This window comes from Solea senegalensis, linkage group LG3, assembly GCF_019176455.1.
Source record: "Solea senegalensis isolate Sse05_10M linkage group LG3, IFAPA_SoseM_1, whole genome shotgun sequence".
In the NCBI taxonomy this organism is placed as follows: Eukaryota; Metazoa; Chordata; class Actinopteri; order Pleuronectiformes; family Soleidae; genus Solea; species Solea senegalensis.
In genome coordinates this window covers 32851100-32868642 of record NC_058023.1, presented here as the reverse complement: position 1 = coordinate 32868642, position 17543 = coordinate 32851100, and the positions used below count along the sequence as shown (strand labels likewise).

Here is a 17543-nt window from a genome sequence, read left to right as displayed (position 1 = left end):
TTTCGATCCTGTGGTGAGATAAAACTAGGTTGGGACTCTGAAAAGGAAACGGTGACTCAGCAGGTTTGTTTCCAGGTTTGCAGAAAGTGCCGAGTCGTCGTCCGACCCAGATTACAGACGAGCAGATGTCAGCAGGTCGGCACCACAGAGAAGACGATGAAGATGAAGAACGCACATACAAAAAAGAGAAATAAACATAAAACGACGCCGTAGAAATAAAAGCACCTTTCGTGTTTTTGAGTATTAACTGCTAACGCATTAACATTCCACAGCGACTCAGTCGTGCACAGTGACAGTTGCGAGATGTTATAAGATCGCAAAAAAAGCTAGCTCTTTGCTATAGCTACCGAGAGATACATGTATATTTTTCATGCTTTAGGACAGAAAAGTTAGCAAGAAACTAGATCGATAGATTAGCTTAAAAATAGCTAGATAGATGGCCAATATGCTATATAGATAGAAGCTAATTGGCTTAATAACAGATAGCTAGAAGTATGCTAACGTAGCAACGCAAACCATCAGTTTTGGCATTAGCATTAGCTGGCCATTTTGAGTGGTTGAGTGGTCAGTAAGTTTGTTTGATTGTTCGTTGAGTAAAAACATCAGTGTCAGTAAACGTGTCGACGGGTTTTCACACGGAGCGCTGAGCCTTTTTTCTCGGGTCTGTGGTGAAGACATTAGCGTCTTGAATGTAGGTTAACTGGCGACTGTCGTCGACTCTTCAGGGAAACACTGAGTGAGCAGCTGCTGCTTGAGCCACAAACAGCAGCTGCTCTGGTTTACACCTGTACATGTGTACATTAATGATGCCTGTGTGTCTGTGTCAGTGGATTTTCCTCCATTGTCTCAGTTAATCAGTGGCGTTTCAGGAATGCGGGGTGAAAAGTTGAAATCAAACAGAGAACAAGTGAAAGTACAGGCTGGAAATTTACACATTTCATAGCTCGTCGGTCTCACGGGGACGCGGAAAAACCTGCCCAAGTTTCACAGGATTGTTTTACTTCAGCGGCTTCACTTCTGACTGCCAATATTAGGATTTAGACGGAGGTTAAACAAGAATTTTGGACAAATGCGCAGCACAGCACGTACTGGTTGTTAATAAATGACAGTAGCCTGGAACTGTATTTACTGTTATGCAGCATTTTTAGGATGATCCCTAATTTACTGTGTTTTAATTTCAGTATATATATATATACACATACATATACACACATATATATATACACATACATATACACACATATACATATATATATATATATATATACATACATATATATATATATATATATATGTGTGTATATGTATATATATATATACATATATATATACATACATATATGTATAGGTCAATTTGGATGAAAAACAATTACATTTGATCAACTTTATGAAACAAAAAAAGTTGTAAAATCACACAATCATTGATTTGCTGGTGATAAATAGTAGGTGACTATTTAAAATTGATCAGTTTATTCAAAATGACTCACATCTGTGTGACCTCGGTCAGCGTGCGACCGATGGGGATGACACTGGGGTAAATGTTGACCGGCCGAAGATACGACAGGAAGTCTTTAATCTGAACATGAACATCATCATCATCAGAGTCTTTGTTTATTTCTAACATCAAACACTGTGAAGAACAAAGTACCTCAGAGTACGAGGAGTGGAAACTGAAACAGGCTCTGAAGGAACTTCCTCCTGTCCTGAACAACAACAAACAAAGAAATAAATAAATATTTAACATTTAAGAATGATTTTCTTTTGAAATGAAAGTCTTTTCTTACTTGATGATGACGTTGGTTTTCTTGGTTCTCTCTCCGAACCACATGGTGGACGGTTTGATGCTAATGATACGAAGAGGAGACCCATCAACGGCTGAACAACCACACGGCAACCGGTTACCATGGAAAAACTCCTCATCCTACATTCACACACACACACACACAGAAAGCACGTATATGTACACATGTTGTTTCTTTGAAGAAAAGAAACCAAAAAATATTCACATTTCTTTCACTAGAAAGATTAAAAAAAAGTCATAGTATAGTATGTTGTCCAAAAAGTCACAAAAAGTCATACTTTAGTATGTTGTCCAAACTTTGTCAAAAAGTCTTAGTTTAGTATAATAGTCCAAAAATTCACAAAAAAGTCTTAGTTTAGTATGTTGTCCAAAAAGTCACAAAAAAGTCATAGTTTAGTATGTCTTCCAAAATTTCTCCAAAAAATCAGAGGTTAGTATGTCGCCAAAAAGTCACAAAAAAGTCACAGTTTAGTATGTCTTCCAAAATTTGTCCAAAACGTCATAGGTTATTATATCATCCAAAATTTGTCCAAAAAGTCATACTTTAGTATGTTATCCAAAAATTCACAAAAAGTCATAGTTTAGTAAGTCATCCAAAATGTATCCAAAAAGTCATAGGTTAGTATGTCATCCAAAATGTGGCCAACAAGTCATACTTTAGTATTTCGTCCAAAAATTAAAAAAAAGTCACAGTTTAGGTCATCCAAAATTTGTGCAAAAAGTCGTAGGTTAGTATGTCGTCCAGAATTTGTCCAAAAAGTCATACTTAAGTATGTTGTCCAAAAATTCACAAAAGTCATAGTTTAGTCAGTCATCCAAAATGTGTCCAAATAGTCATACTTTAGTATTTCGTCCAAAAATTCTAAAAAAGTCACAGTTTAGTATGTCATCCAAAATTTGTGCAAAAAGTCATAGGTTAGTATGTCTTCCAAAATCTGTCCAAAACGTCATAGGTTCTTATGTCATCAAATTGTCAAGAATCATGGGGTTAGTATGTTGTCCAAGGAGAATTTGTCAAAAAATCATAGAGTTAGTATAATAAGTCAAAATTTGTCCAAAGTCATAGATTAGTATGTCTTCAAAATTTGTCCAAAAGTCATAGGTTAGTATGTCTTCAAAATTTGTGCAAAAGTCACATAGGTTAGTATGTTGTCAAAATCTGTCAAGTCATAGGTTGTTAGTATGTCGTCCAAAATTTGTCCAAAAAGTCATAGATTAGTATGTCTTCCAAAATTTGTCCAAAAAGTCATAGGTTAGTATGTCTTCCAAAATTTGTGCAAAAAGTCATAGGTTAGTATGTCATCCAAAGCATCATAGTACAATTGTATATACATTTAAACATATCTATATATATATATAGATATATATCTATATCTATATATATACAGTGCCTTGTGAAAGTATCCGGCCCCCTTGAACTTTTCAACCTTTTGCCACATTTGAGGCTTCAAACATAAAGATATAAAATTGAAATTTTTTGTCAAGAATCAACAAGTGGGACACAATCGTGAATATACACACACAGGTATATCAGAACCTTGGGATGTCGACAGGCGTGGATCTGCGTCCTACGATCAGTCGTCACATAGCTCAGAATCTCCGGCATCTTCTTGAACATGTCCAGATTGTTGACATGAATCTGTCCCACAAAGACAAACAACCATGCTTTCAACCATGTTTTATGACTTTTATATGTTTGTGTTTTACTGCCTCGTGTTACCTTTACATGTCTTTTATTTATTACTGTGTGCAGCACTTTGTCCACTGTTTGTTTTACCAATAAAGTTGGATATTAATAAAGAAATGTGTCGATCAATGAGAATACACAGACACAGTCACAGACAGAGTCACAGTCAGAGACAGAGACAGAGTCACAGACAGGGACACAGACATAGTCACACAGTCACTGACAGAGTCACACAGACAGAGTCACAGACAGAGTCACAGACAGAGTCACAGACACATTCACAGTCACTGACAGAGACAGAGTCACAGAGACAGAGTCACACAGACAGTCACAGACAGAGAGTCACAGACAGAGTCACAGTCAGGGACACAGACAGAGTCACAGTCACACAGTCACAGACAGAGTCACACAGACAGAGTCACAGACACATACACAGACAGAGTGACAGAGTCACAGAGAGAGAGTCAGAGTCACAGGCGGTCACAGTCACAGACAGAGTCACAGTCAGGGACACAGACATAGTCACAGACAGAGTCACACAGACAGAGTCACAGACACATTCACAGTCACAGACAGAGTCACAGACAGAGACAGAGTCACAGAGACAGAGTCACAGACACAGATAGAGTCACAGACAGAGTCACAGTAACAGACACAGACAGTCACAGTAACAGACACAGACAGAGTCACAGACAGAGTCACAGACAGAGTCACAGTCACAGAGACAGAGTCACAGTCAGTTAACTCCGTGTCACCTGAGTGTTGAACTCTTCTCCCAGGTTCGTGAATAAATATTCATATCCGTACGCAGCTTTACAGTTGAGCCAAACCACGTGATACGAACTCTGACAGATCCAGTTTCTGATCAGCTCTGAGATCCCGTTCAGACAAACTTCCTGCACAAACACGTGAAAAATAAATAAAACTTTCATATGTACATTTACTATAGACACATATATATGTATACATACACACACAAACACATGATATACCAGGAGTGTTTGGCCCAAAAACAGAAACTGATATATGCATTTACGTAATTCACATTCTCATGTTGCAGTAGATGCAGAAATCATTGAAACTGATTCATTCATCAACATTTGTTTTCACATCATATGAACCACTAATGGAGGGATATTATGGACAGATTATTTAATTATGAGAATAATCATTAGTTGCAGCAGTGGTTAAATAATGAAGTGAGAGATTGTGAGGAAAAACTCACCCTAGTGGGTATTTGATAGAAGCGTGGGTCGTAGAACGTAGAGTCAAGATAAACACTGTGAATGTCTTTGACCCTGAGAAACAATGACATGGTGAAGTGAACGTGTGAGGTGGATTTGACTGCATTACGAACTCTAATGTTTCTGTGTTTGGAGAGAAAAGGACGACGAGGACGTCCATCAGAGACCGACCTGCTGCCAGAGTGAAGGTGTTCTATTCTGGACGCGTCTCCGACAGAAAACCTGAAGTCTCCTGTGTACAATACATTTCCATGGCAACCCTCAAACAGGAACCTGCACACACACGTGTTAAATTAAAATCATGTTAAATATTAATATTTTCTGGTTTCTTTGCTCCATAAAACAAAGAAATACTTCAAACTGAATCATTTTTAGTGGCTCGGGTCCCACACATGGGTCACAGGAGACTTTTTTTGGGTCCCCCACAGTCTTGATTGACAGAACGTTTCTACATTTTAACGTTCAGCTTTATGCGGAAATAAATGACATACAGATATGGACGTGAATGAGTCAGTACTTCGTAATGATAGTTTGGTAAATTCTGAAGTAGATTATTAAATTAAAATATGAATATACAGGATATAAACTGTTTTGACTCACATGACGGAGCCGGGACAGTGACCAGCAGGAAGTAACGTCACCACCACATCCTCTTTCTGTCGCGCAAAAAAAACACAACCTGGTTAAAGACGACAACTAATTCAAGTTGAAATAAAGCCAGAGCAAATGTAAACATCTACCTCTCCTGAAGCCTCGTCCACTAAGGAGATCTGAGTCGGGCTCTCCAGCTCCAGCGGAACCTGAACGCAGCGATGACCAAGGTCAGTGACAGAAGATCGACGATCGAGGAAAAAACACAAAGCAAAGAAATAATGGAAGCAACTTACGATGAATTCTTCCCAGAATCTGTAGCGTGGATTACTCAGCAGGAGTTCTTTGGTCACGAAGGAGCAGTAGAGTCTGACTGTGCGACTGCGAACGACGACAAAAACACATTTAACATTAAAATTAAAATAATAAAATATATTTTTTAAAAACAGTGTCATTTACAAATCACAGAAATTCTGTAAATAAAAATATTTTTTAGTTTTTTACATTTTTTTTCATGTATTAATTTAGTTTACAGGTTATTTTTATTCAAATAAAATTGCCGATAAGATTTGTACATTTTACTTGTTTTAAAAGGAGGTGCGAAGTGTGTCTAATTTTAACTTTAAAATCACAAATTTCCAAGTTTATACATATATTTATGTATTGATTTTCAAATTTTTGTTTTCTTTAAACGTACATAAATGAGCTTCCACCGCCATTAATGCTGTGAGAATTACCTCATTGTTGTTTATTTTACATTTAAATGGCGACAGCTGCTAAATAACTATTTGGAGAAATCATGAGGAGAAAGATGTTTAAGTATTTATTTTTATTTATTTTGTTTAAACTGATGACATTCGTAAATGTACCGGTTTTTAGATGCAAATTTTGCTACTTCTAACAAAATGTGGAGTATATGTGCATCAAAATATCTTAGGAAACTTTACGTATTTTTGTGGTTGTGCTGACATGAATAAGCTTCCAGCATCATTGATGTGACAATTAGCTCATTTTACATTAAACGACAGCAGTTTATTTTACACTTTAATGACGACAGCGGCTAAATAACCTATTGTTTTTACCTGAACTGCAGCTTCCTCTTCAGTAAAGGTCCCTTCAGTCCTTTCATGTGATCTGCGGACACAGGAAAACACTGGTTTTAATATGATTTTTTTACAGCTAACGGTGCTAACCTAGCTTACCTTTGTGACAGTGGGAGAGGAAATATGCGCGTGCATGTACGTTCTCTCTGTCGAACCGGTCCAGAGAAATAGTCGGATATTCCTTCATTCGACCCGCGAACGAACTCATCTTTGATGAATGATCCTACGTTGTTTTTGGGGCGAGAAAACTTACGGTTTGCTAACATCGCTACTGTTTTCGTTTGTCCCGCCCACTGAATTGAGTTTCTTCTTCTACGCTTCTCTTTACCGCAGTCGCCACGCCTTTTGGCGGGCTTTATCGCCACCTACCGTCGAAACTCTGCCACTCTCTATGCGTATATCTGACCTCTTTTTTCAAGTATTTCACATAGTTTGAATAAAAACGCCGTTCGTAGACATTCAACACATTACGTCCTTGTTTCGCAGTGGCAGATCCTCTGGCGCCATCTGTTGGCTTTGTAAGACCTCCAACACAGAAGAAGAAGAAAGTTCACGGTAACCAGGCAACCGAGGAAGCTACACAGCAAACAACAACAGCTGCTGCCGTGTAAGAAACGTCAAGTAAAATAAATAAACGCGCATGTAAGTAAAAAACGTAATGTCGACAATTTCAGGAAATTAACAGGATATTGCATCCAAGGTGACGTTTAAAAGAAACAGACGAAACTCGGTTCTAGAGTGTCACATATTAACGTTTAAATGCACAGTAATCGTATACAAACGAATAGTGTGCTGTTTTTTCCAGTTTTACATTTTCTATTGACTTTACGTGAGATCGGCTGACATTAAAAACGCAAACAATGTTTTATTTTCTTAAAAAAAGTTCTCACTTTTTCTAATAACCCTTAACCCTTCTTTATTTTTGAAGCAGTAGCGAAACCCAATTCATTATTGGTGCATTTTAACGTACACATGACTAATGTAAAGCGTAGAAAATTTCAATAATTAGTTTTTCAGTGTTTTACACATCATCATTGCTCCTGTTGAAGTTCAGCTTACAATAAACATGTCATACATACATATATTTTTTAAATAAGTGAAAATGTTCTTGTATTTTAAAGCGTCACTGAACATTGGTAAGTACAGTCAATAATCACATTTCCATTTTTCACGTTTTGCATCTCTGTAGTATCCATATGTAAAGTTGGCAGAGATTAAACACATAAAAAACAAACATCAGCACATTTATGTAATATTTTAAGAATCAATGCATAATGGATAAATATACTGTAGGCCATAAAGTTACCTTCTCTGAAATGAATTTTTTTTTTTAATATATCAATATCAATGATACTGAAGCGTTTATGCAGTGTTTGTGTGAATGTTTCTGTCAGATGATCACACACCATGTCCAGTCCAAAATCGATGAGCAGAGCCACAGGATGGAGTGAAGAGGTGGAAAACCTGTTCAGGTTCCAACAGGCAGGATACAGAGATGAAGTGGAGTATGTTCAAGTCAAACATGGAGCCTCGGTAAATACTATTCTCCCTCTTATTTGTGTTGTGTTGTGTATGAACTCAAACATGAAACAACCAACAAGAAACAAGAAACTTTAAACTTCCTTTGTTCTAACATTTAAAAAATGCAGCAACTTTCTATTGATACATATGATATTTGTAGGTAGTTTTAGAGCTTTGTTTTAGAATCTGTGCAGATCCTATCTTACTTTATCTTAATATATCTCTGTCTCAGGTCTAATTTAATCTTAATTTATCTCTGTCTCAGGTCTAACCTAATCTTAATTTATATCTGTCTCAGGTCTAATCTAATCTTAATTTATCTCTGTCTCAGGTCTAACCTAATCTTAATTTATATGTGTCTCAGGTCTAATCTAATCTTAATTTATAACTGTCTCAGGTCTAACCTAATTTTAATTTATATCTGTCTCAGGTCAAATCTAAACTTATTTTATTTTATTTTAATGTATCTATGTCTCAGGTCTAATCTAATCTAATATGTATCTCTGCCTCAGGTCTAATCTAATCTAATCTTAATTTATCTCTGCCTCAGGTGGACAAATGGCCGGAGAGCGGCTTTGTGAAGAAGCTCCAACTCCGCGACAACACGTTTTATTACTACAACAGGAGACGGGAGTGTCCGGACCAAGACGTCCACAAAGTCAAAGTGTACGTGTATTAGGGTGTCCTGCACCATCGTCATCATCGTCACCATCGTCATCATCGTCACCATCGTCATCATGATTCCTCTGTGAAGTCCTCTGGCTGATTACAGCACTTAGACTCTCAAGTGCTCAAACAACACCACAAGGCAAAATAATCATATATAAACAATATCATTATACATCAATGCTCCTAAATACAACAAAAGGTCTATGTTGTTCATTAAGAATCTTGAAATACTAAATATCATGTTCACTGAGAGGAAATTGAGAACTTTAAAGCACACTTACAATAATATAAATTGTGTTTTTTCTTCTACAGTGTCTGTTGTCTTTTTTTTTTCCTCTTGCCTTGAGGCCTCGATACTGACTCCCTTTTTCATACAAACAAAAATTTGCATGCAGAGAAGCTTGTACTCTGCATTTTATCTGTTTAATTGACATTTATATGCATTTTCCACAAACCTTAAAGGTTTCCCTGGTAACAAAAAGGCAAAATGACTGTATCTTGGTCAGTTTCAGGACTTTACTTTTACACGTTTGAAGTAAAACAAACAGCTGAGGCGACGTCGGCCTGCAGGGAAGCTGATGTAAGACGTTAGTTCTGCTTTACCTGAGTAAACCGTCATTTCAGAGTCAGTGAGTTGACATCAGACAGAGACGCAGATCATAATGTGGAACGTGGCCTACATTTTCTGTTGTTGGGACTTTTATTCTGATTAAACGCAAAGCTGAGAAACTGCGTTGGACCTGCGACTAAAAGTCAGGTAAGTAAACATCAGTATAAGTTTGGATGTTTGTCAAGTGTTGATATTAATGAGCTCTTTGTGTTTAATCTTCAGTCTAGTTTTCTTGCACCAACCTTTAGACAAACTGCTTGAACTTGGATTAAATTCAACTTTTCAGCTAAAAACAACAACTATCTTTAATATATTTCATATTTATGGGAAATTGCTGTCACTGACTGAAGCTATACTAATATATCAGAATATACTGCAGGTTTCAGAGTCTGTATTAGCTACTCCATTAATTTTTTTGGACAATTTAATAAACTTTGTGAAGCTTATTGGGTTAACAATAAGCCATCTAATCGAGTATGCGTTACTATTGACTAACAAACAAAACAAATACATAAACAATATCATTTACATGAGTAATAAACTTAATAAATGAGTTTGCACAGTAAATTAAATTCTAAATAGGGTTTGGCAAAGTGTGTGACCGTGAGTAAACCTCACTAAACCGGTTTAAAGTTGTGCTTTATTAAAAACAATGGATTTTTTTATTTATTTTTTTTGTTAAAGCGTCCTAAGTGGTTTAAGAAGTACTTGATGGATACTTAATTTTAACGGTTTGATAGGCTTAATGTTGCTATATATTTAATCATTAACCTACCCGATGTGATAAGTTATATTTGTATGACTGTATGTTGTAGCTTCCTAAAAATCTTTACTAGTATAAACTGATACGCGCACTTAAATTGCTTGGATTCTTCATGTGGTTTGGCGAGCAGCGTCAGTGAACGCAGCTTGTCCCGGTTACTCCTGAAGTTTCCTTTAACGGCTTGCTGGGCTTAACATTGAGCTATAATAAAACATTGCCCTACCCGATGTGCTATTTTATATTTGTATGATTGTAAATTGCAGCTTCCTACTTGAACTAACGGACTTTACTAGTGTAAAACTGCTACGCGCACTTAAATTGCTTGGATTCGTCATGGGGTTTGGCGAGCCGCGTCAGTGCAATAGTATCGCTAGCCACGGTTAGCCGCGCGGTGCCGCGTTCGGCTCACAGCTAATTACTAAACAACCTGAAGTGAAGCTATCGGGCTTATTCCCCTCAACTTGGGACGCGGCTGCTCGGCTTTTCTCAAGTTATGTTTCCACTGGAGTCGCCGCGGGAACCTTGAGGCAAGTGTGAGGCCCAATACGGAGCGAGGTAACCTGGTTAGCCGCTAGTTAACTAACTATGTTTAGGTAATTGTTGTGTAGCTGGGCTGACGGTTAGCTTAGCCCCGTTAGCCCCGTCAACCTGCTCTACATTTGGGTTAGCTAACGTGAAATATAACAACATCAAAACGCTTTTCACACGGGCCGTTTTGAATATTAATAATGACGGGTTAAAATTTTAAGTTGTGTTACATTATCGTACCGTGACACAGTGGTTGGTCGGGCTGAGTTTTAGCTCCAGGTAACGAGCTGTTTGTGGTAAAAGTTAAAGGTGTTTATCGTTAGCCTGATGCTAATCTGCGGCTAACACGCCAAACTGTCACTGTCATGTTGTGGTTTGGTCAGATTTTTATCTCAAACTGAGATTAAAGTGAGTTTTGTCGACGCTGACTCTTCACGTTAATTTACCGTCATATATGTGTATATATGTATATATCACCAACAGTAAATTATGACTGTATTTGTCTTTATTTATGTTTGTTGACACTGATTTGTAAAAATGAAACTAAGCTTAACTTTCATGTCAATAACAATTGATTAAATATTGTGAGCTAAAACAAAAGTCGCATGTGTCTTAAATTACTTGATATATTAAAAAAATAATAATAAATTTTAAGACCAATTTAAAGATGGATTGATTTTGGATTGATTACTTTGGATCCATGGTTTCAGATTGAATTCAGATTTTTAGATACTGTAAATGATATCGGTTTAAAAAATAATTATCGTTTAGGATAAATGGATTAGTATAATAGATTAATGTGGAATAACTTAGGGCTGCAATTAGAAGAAACCAGAAAATATTCACATTTTAGAAGCTGAAAAATCATAGAAACGGGTTTTTACAGAGCGTTCAAGGCTGGATTGGGAATCTTTTCCTGTTTTTAAATGATTGTTATATCATCTTCTGTGTTTTATTGTTAAACAAATATTAACATTTTATTTATCATTGTGTCAGTCCATCTTCATGTGTCGATCGGCTGATTCATTCGCTCATATGACTCATATGAATTATTAATGTTAAAAAGCTGCAGAGTTCAGTGGGGTTTTTCCTACTGGTGCTCAGTACTGACTGTCACTGCACCTCCAGGAATGAATGAATGAATGAATGGAGGGAGGAGCAGAGGAAGCGTGATACAGTTTCACCTTTTAAATAAACCACATGATCCTGTGTGTGTGTTTAACTGTTTTAACACTTGTTCTTCTGGGAAAATGAGAGTGAAATATGTCAGATTTTATCATTTTTAAATACTAGTTTTTTTTGTAGTTGTTATTATCATTTGATCAGCTCAGCTGATCATCCCCCTGCATAATCGATTTGTTGTTGGTCCAAAAAATAGTTCTGAAATGTCACCAAATAAAAATCTGTTTGAATGATTTCGAACCAGAAAATATTCACATTTAAGAAACTGGTTCTAATTATTAAAAGAAAATCACTCAAACACGATTTAATGATCAAAGTAGGTAACAGTCATTAGTTTATGCCAATACATTGATTCATCTCTGTAGCCCTAGTATCAATTTTACTATTTTGATAATTCAGTTACTTTTTTAAAGTAAACTACCGATGAATTGATGATCAATAAAAAAATAGTTAACATGAATAAATCAATAAACACAGTAATGTGCTGATAAAAATAATTACCCGCTGCAGACAGAGGGTCATTTAGACTCTGATCCGAGCTTCTCTGTTTTAAGAGGCCTTAGTGAATCACAAGGCTGTGGAGGAATGTTAGCTTTAGGTCAGGTTTATGAGAGTTCATAATCAAGCGCTTGTTTTTCCATTTTTTTCTTTTCTTTTTTTTAAACTCAGTGTGTGTGTGTGTGTGTGAGAGAGAGAGTGTTTTCCGCTGAGAGCGAGGCTCTTGTTTCCTCTGCTGCAACAGAAGGAAGAAACGCTTTCACTCTGCACGAAGACGTCGTCGCGTCAGAGAAGTAAACTCTTTTTAATCTTATGCAGAAACTTTTTTTGGTTGTTGTCCCGGGAAAGTTATCGTCTGTGCTTGGAGAAGATTTGGATAAAGAGACGTTATTGTTTTTTGTTATGGTGACGTTGTTAAAAGGTGTGAAAGACATGTGAAACTTGGATTGTATGTCAGAAATATTGCGTCTGCACGAGTGTGACTGCATGATTCGCTTTGTTGCTTGTTAAACGGCAAAAATAACGCAGCACCACCTGTTTGTCACAGGAAAATCTTCAGCGTCATTATGTAAGTTTAATACTAGGACTGTTACAGTTCTCCAAATCCTCTATTTTATTGTATTTTCTAGTTTAAGTTTTTCTCTTTTTGCACAGACTTGTAGACTTGTTTAGTCTCAGACCATATGGAATTAGATTTGTGTCAATATTTTCATACAACACTTGAACCAAAATTAACCAAAAATTCACAATACACAAATTGAAAATAAAAAATATGGATTTAATCGTTCAAAAATATTGTATTTATTTATTTAAAATTCACTTTTTGTTTACAATGATCGAAATTTTGTTTGCTCCGACCCGTTTGCGTCTGCGCTCCTTCCCTCGCTTGTTCTTTGCGATTCTGACCATGGGGCGGGGCTTAGGAAGCTGCCTGCTGATTGGCTACTGAGGTTTGGCGCGACAGCTCAACAGAACGGAAGTACTGTAGACACGGAGTCATAGTCGCTGTCTGTCTGGAACTGTGACAAAATTGCGTTACTTACAATTATTTTGTCGGATGTCTGTGGGGGAAACGCCCATGGTCAGAATCACAAACAAAAAACCACAGAGCAAAAACGCAAAAACAGTCGGAGAAAAAGAAACTGATCGTTGCAAACAAAAAGTGTACTTTACAACAAATAAAATACAACATTTTTGAACGATTAAATCCAAATTTTATTTGAAATTTGTATGTTTTAGATTTAGTGGTTAATTTTTGTTTGGAAATATTGACACAAATCTTTCAGAATTCCATTTGCTCCACGCTCATAACAATGTTTACACAATGTGATTTTCTCATGTGGCGACAGAAACTTTTGGAAACGCACGATATTTATATATTTAGTCGGCAGCAGCTTCAGGTTAGTGGGAGGAGCTAACGTGAAGTCGTGCTACAGTGGCTACAACCACACAGTGTCTGCAGGACGTCACACGGGGGTGGTTGAGTTCCTGATTACAATTTCGCTCTGTTTTTCTTGTTACACTGCAGTAAATGTGTTTAGAAAGAAGCTGCAATGCTTGTATTTTTAAAAACCTGGAGCCTGAAACTCGTCGTGAGCTTCAGACAACGTGAAACCACGCTCGTCCTCTCTGACTGTGAATCACAGATTCGTCGGTGTAGAAAACCACATTTCACTCTGATTTGTAACTTCCTCTTTTCATTTTTTCTAATCTCTCGTCATCAGCAGCGTTTCTCTCTGAGATGGAAGCGACTGCTTTTGTTATCACAGCTTAAAAAATGAGGAAGTGAAGCAAGAAAAGGCAAAGCTGAATTTCAAATTACCGGGATTATAATCTTCTCTTTTTTTTGAAGCTCACCGTAGTTTCCCATTTTTTTGACTCGCAGGTGAACGTCGTCGTCATCATCAGCGTACCTGAGCAGCAGTCCGTCCTCCACGATGTCCCCGTCGCGCCGTGGACACTGACGCCGTCGAGCGGAGCGAGGCAGCTGGAGGGAGGGGGCCAGCTAGCATGCGGCACCGGCTCGGCGTGTCCAGGAGACGGCGCTGCTGAGGGGCCATTGTCGGTCGGTGCGGAGTGTGCGTCTGCGGAAGCGACGATGGACGACTTCAACAGCAGGACGTACGGGACCAGCGGCCTGGACAACAGGCCGCTGTTTGGGGAGACGTCTGCTCGGGTACGGGTGTCTTTGTGTAGGAGAGGACATAAGAGACTCGCGGGCCTCATCATTCACTTTTACAGCTGAAATATGAAGTCTGAGGAAATGTCTCTTTGTATGTCCTTTTAAAAGTGTAGCTGTTTGAGATGCAGACAATGTGGAGCTTAGTTTTTACCTTTTCCTCGGAGAAACCAGCCGATCACTTACTGAAAATATGGCCACTAGTGGGGGACGCGAGGAAATACAGCCACTCTGCAAAAAGCTCAGCAAGTCTACGATATCTTAACAATATGGTCAGTGCTTTTTCTTGACACTAAACCACCATTTTCTAACAGTGAAACTGAAGTTTGTGTCTCTTTGTAAACCACTCACTCTCCCACACCAAACCCCATAGAGAAAATGTGATTTTAACATCACAGCACACAGGAGTTGTTGATCCACTGCTGCCTCCATCACTAAGTTCAAATGTCTTATTTTGTCACTTCGGTTTTTAAAATCCTACATTTGGATACACTTTATTGACACAAAAAGACCACACGAGGCAGCAGTAGACCAGCAGCTCTTGTGTCCCCGCAAGCTAAAATCACTGGTGTGGGAGAGTGAGTGGTTTACAAACTTCAGTTTCCTGTTGGAAAAGTCTGTCTCACAGTGAGATAAAGACGTGAACATGTTCTTAAGATATCATAGACTTAAACACACATAGGTTTTATGGCTAAGAAAATTAAGAAAACCTGAATTCTTCCTTTTAATCTGCGACGTTAGCGGTCTGAAGGAAATTTAAATGTGTGTTTGATGTTGATTTATAGAAAGTGTAAAACTAACAAATGTGTGTTTTTGTCGCAGGATCGGTTCATTAACCTGGCAGTGGGAGGATTCACCTCTTTGGTTGTTCTTGTAAGTTCCCAGTTTGTTTTTATTAAATCACAAATTCTTCCACTTTATCTGTTTATTCTTTTGCTTATTTTTTTTACATTAAAAAAAAATGTCCTCCTGTCATAACTTGGTTAAATATGATGCATTTATTTTGAAATGAAGTTTGACTCATCTCCGTCACAGATGTTCAGTAAACTCATAAACCTCCTTAATCGGATTAGAAACCTCCCTAAATCTGATTAGGAATCATTGACGAGCTCATTAGCTTCACTGAAAACACGCCTTTGTTTTCTCAAATTAAACCAGAAACTGCCACTGATGCCACATTTTTATATTTTAATCTATTTCAAAAAAACAAAAAAACTATGGAGACCTTGGAGAACAGAACAGTGACCCAGCACTTCTTCCTGTTTACTTTCATTTCCTGACTTCCACTTCCTGGAATGAGAACAGAGCAGTTTTTACGAGCGTCAGGAGATTTTTTTGTTTTTTTTTCCCTCAGAAACCAGAGCAGGAAATTTCCGAAGATCGCATTTTAATTTTAATAAATGATCGTTTCTCCATCTCTGTTTGTTTCCTAGGTAACCGTGATCGGGTCGTTTGTGTTTCCCTCACTGCCTCCACGACCCCTCAACGTCTTCTTTGCCGTGTGTATCCTGTTAACGTGTGGATCCACCATAGTGCTGGTAACACACACACGCACACACTCTGAGCTTCTGTCAGGATTCATTCAATGCGTGTTTATCACGCTTTACTGCGTGAAAGTCAGTCCGGATACGACATTGACGCTATATTTAAGTCAAGATATGATATCATCGCAATATTTAAGTCATGACACGATATCATTGCGTTATCATCAGGATATTCAAGTCAGGGTGCGATATCGTCGCTATATTTAAATCAGGATACAATATCATCGTGATTGACAGAAATGTTCTTGTTGACGTTATTGTCACTAACGCGTGGTCGCGGCGGCCTTTTCTCTCTCTCTCCCTCAGATATTCTGGTACCGTCAGGGCGATCTGGAGCCCAAATTCAGGAACCTGATCTACTACATGCTGGCGTCCATCGTGCTGCTGTGTCTCTGTGCCAACCTCTACTTCCACGACGTCAGGTGAACGCCAGAGCAAGGAAGAAGGGAAGACACAGCCGTCAAGTGGAAGGACTAATGAAGTTTGACCAAAAATACAAACAATAAAAAGACTTGAAGGAACGTCCCACTGCACCAGAGAAGAAGAAAAAACAGAGACTTTAACGGTCACAGTGAGATGAAAACGCATGACTTCACTGGAGTGTGGAGGTCATGTGACGTACTGTACGACGCCATAAATCTGCCTGAGACATGAGATCTGCCGGAGATGAACAGGTGTGTTTACGAGCTAATTCACATAAACGTCGTCCTCAGACAGTGAAATATGATGGAGAAATGATCAGCCCCGGGGTTTTTCCAAGTGTGGTTGCATTCGGAAATGACACACAATCTACGTCAGCCTAAGTCTACAATATTTTAAGAATATGTTCACTGCTTTTTCTATAGTAAGATCCACTGTTGAACCACTCGCTCTCCCACACCAAACCCCATAGAGAAAATCATCAATTTTAACATCACAGCACACAGTTGTTGATACACTGCTGCCTCCGTCACTAAGTTCACATGTGTTATTTGTGTGAATTCAGTGTTAGAAAACCTTTGTTCAGATTTACCTCAGTGACACAAACTGACCACAAGAGGCAGCAGTAGACCAGCCACTCCTGTGTCCTTGCGAGCTAAAATCACTTATCTGGTGTGGGAGAGCGAGTGTTTTACAAACATCTAACAGTGAGATAGACGTGAACATGTTCTTCAGATGTCGCAGACTTAAGCCGATGTGGATTTAATTCAGTTAGTCCTTTGTTAAATGGCTAAAATCAGATTTTCCTTGTGTTAATTCTTTCATACATCCACACTTTATAAAAAACCCTGATCTATCACTTTGAAGGAAAAACCTGCTCTTTTCCTCTTGTTATTGTTCTTTTACATGATTGTCTTTGTTCTATAAAAACTGGTTAAGTGTATTTACATTCTTAAACAACACTGCAGGCCTCAAATGTAGTAAAACTCATGTTCTTGTTTAAGTATTTGTTTTTTTTCCAACAACAAAATCTTTATGAAACAGCTTCCAAACTCCTGTTCAGACGATTAAAGCTGGCGTAGGCGATTTATATCTGTGGTTGATCAATAATTCCATATTAACTTTTCATCTGCTGCTCCTCCTCCAGACCCTGTTGTTTGTGACTAATCATAGGACAGTCCAAAGAGGGACTGAGCGCCTCCT

At 38.0% G+C, this 17543-nt stretch overlaps 2 protein-coding genes and 1 long non-coding RNA gene across 9 annotated transcripts; 2 read left to right on the top strand and 1 right to left on the bottom strand.

Moving 5' to 3' along the window:
* Positions 1 to 1389: 1389 nt before the first annotated feature.
* On the bottom strand, positions 1390 to 6735 carry LOC122766816 (protein artemis-like). Of its 2 annotated transcripts, none has more exons than XM_044021998.1 (12): positions 6526 to 6735; positions 6406 to 6457; positions 5620 to 5704; positions 5473 to 5532; positions 5333 to 5388; positions 4904 to 5005; positions 4714 to 4786; positions 4244 to 4384; positions 3325 to 3440; positions 1785 to 1921; positions 1649 to 1703; positions 1390 to 1576 (listed from the first exon to the last, which is right to left on the bottom strand). In XM_044021998.1, exons 1-12 carry the CDS (start codon positions 6632 to 6634, stop codon positions 1504 to 1506), a joined length of 1059 nt encoding a protein of 352 aa, XP_043877933.1. In that variant the 5' UTR covers positions 6635 to 6735; the 3' UTR covers positions 1390 to 1503. The 2 variants fall into 2 exon arrangements, with proteins under 2 accessions (XP_043877933.1, XP_043877932.1); XM_044021997.1 differs by having other exon boundaries at positions 1393 to 1576; positions 3339 to 3440.
* A 124-nt stretch (positions 6736 to 6859) lies between these two features.
* Positions 6860 to 8925, top strand: LOC122766818. The gene is made up of 3 exons (XR_006360110.1): positions 6860 to 7068; positions 7821 to 7959; positions 8498 to 8925. It is a non-coding gene; the product is annotated as an uncharacterized LOC122766818 (long non-coding RNA).
* Positions 8926 to 9240: 315 nt separating this feature from the next.
* On the top strand, positions 9241 to 17430 carry tmem243b (transmembrane protein 243, mitochondrial b). 6 transcript variants are annotated; one of them, XM_044022004.1, is made up of 5 exons: positions 9241 to 9373; positions 14083 to 14373; positions 15199 to 15249; positions 15810 to 15914; positions 16227 to 17430. In XM_044022004.1, exons 2-5 carry the CDS (start codon positions 14296 to 14298, stop codon positions 16344 to 16346), a joined length of 354 nt encoding a protein of 117 aa, XP_043877939.1. In that variant the 5' UTR covers positions 9241 to 9373; positions 14083 to 14295; the 3' UTR covers positions 16347 to 17430. The 6 variants fall into 6 exon arrangements, with proteins under 6 accessions (XP_043877939.1, XP_043877934.1, XP_043877940.1 ...); XM_044021999.1 differs by lacking the exon at positions 9241 to 9373 and adding an exon at positions 10306 to 10544; XM_044022005.1 differs by lacking the exon at positions 9241 to 9373 and adding an exon at positions 10422 to 10516.
* Positions 17431 to 17543: the final 113 nt, after the last annotated feature.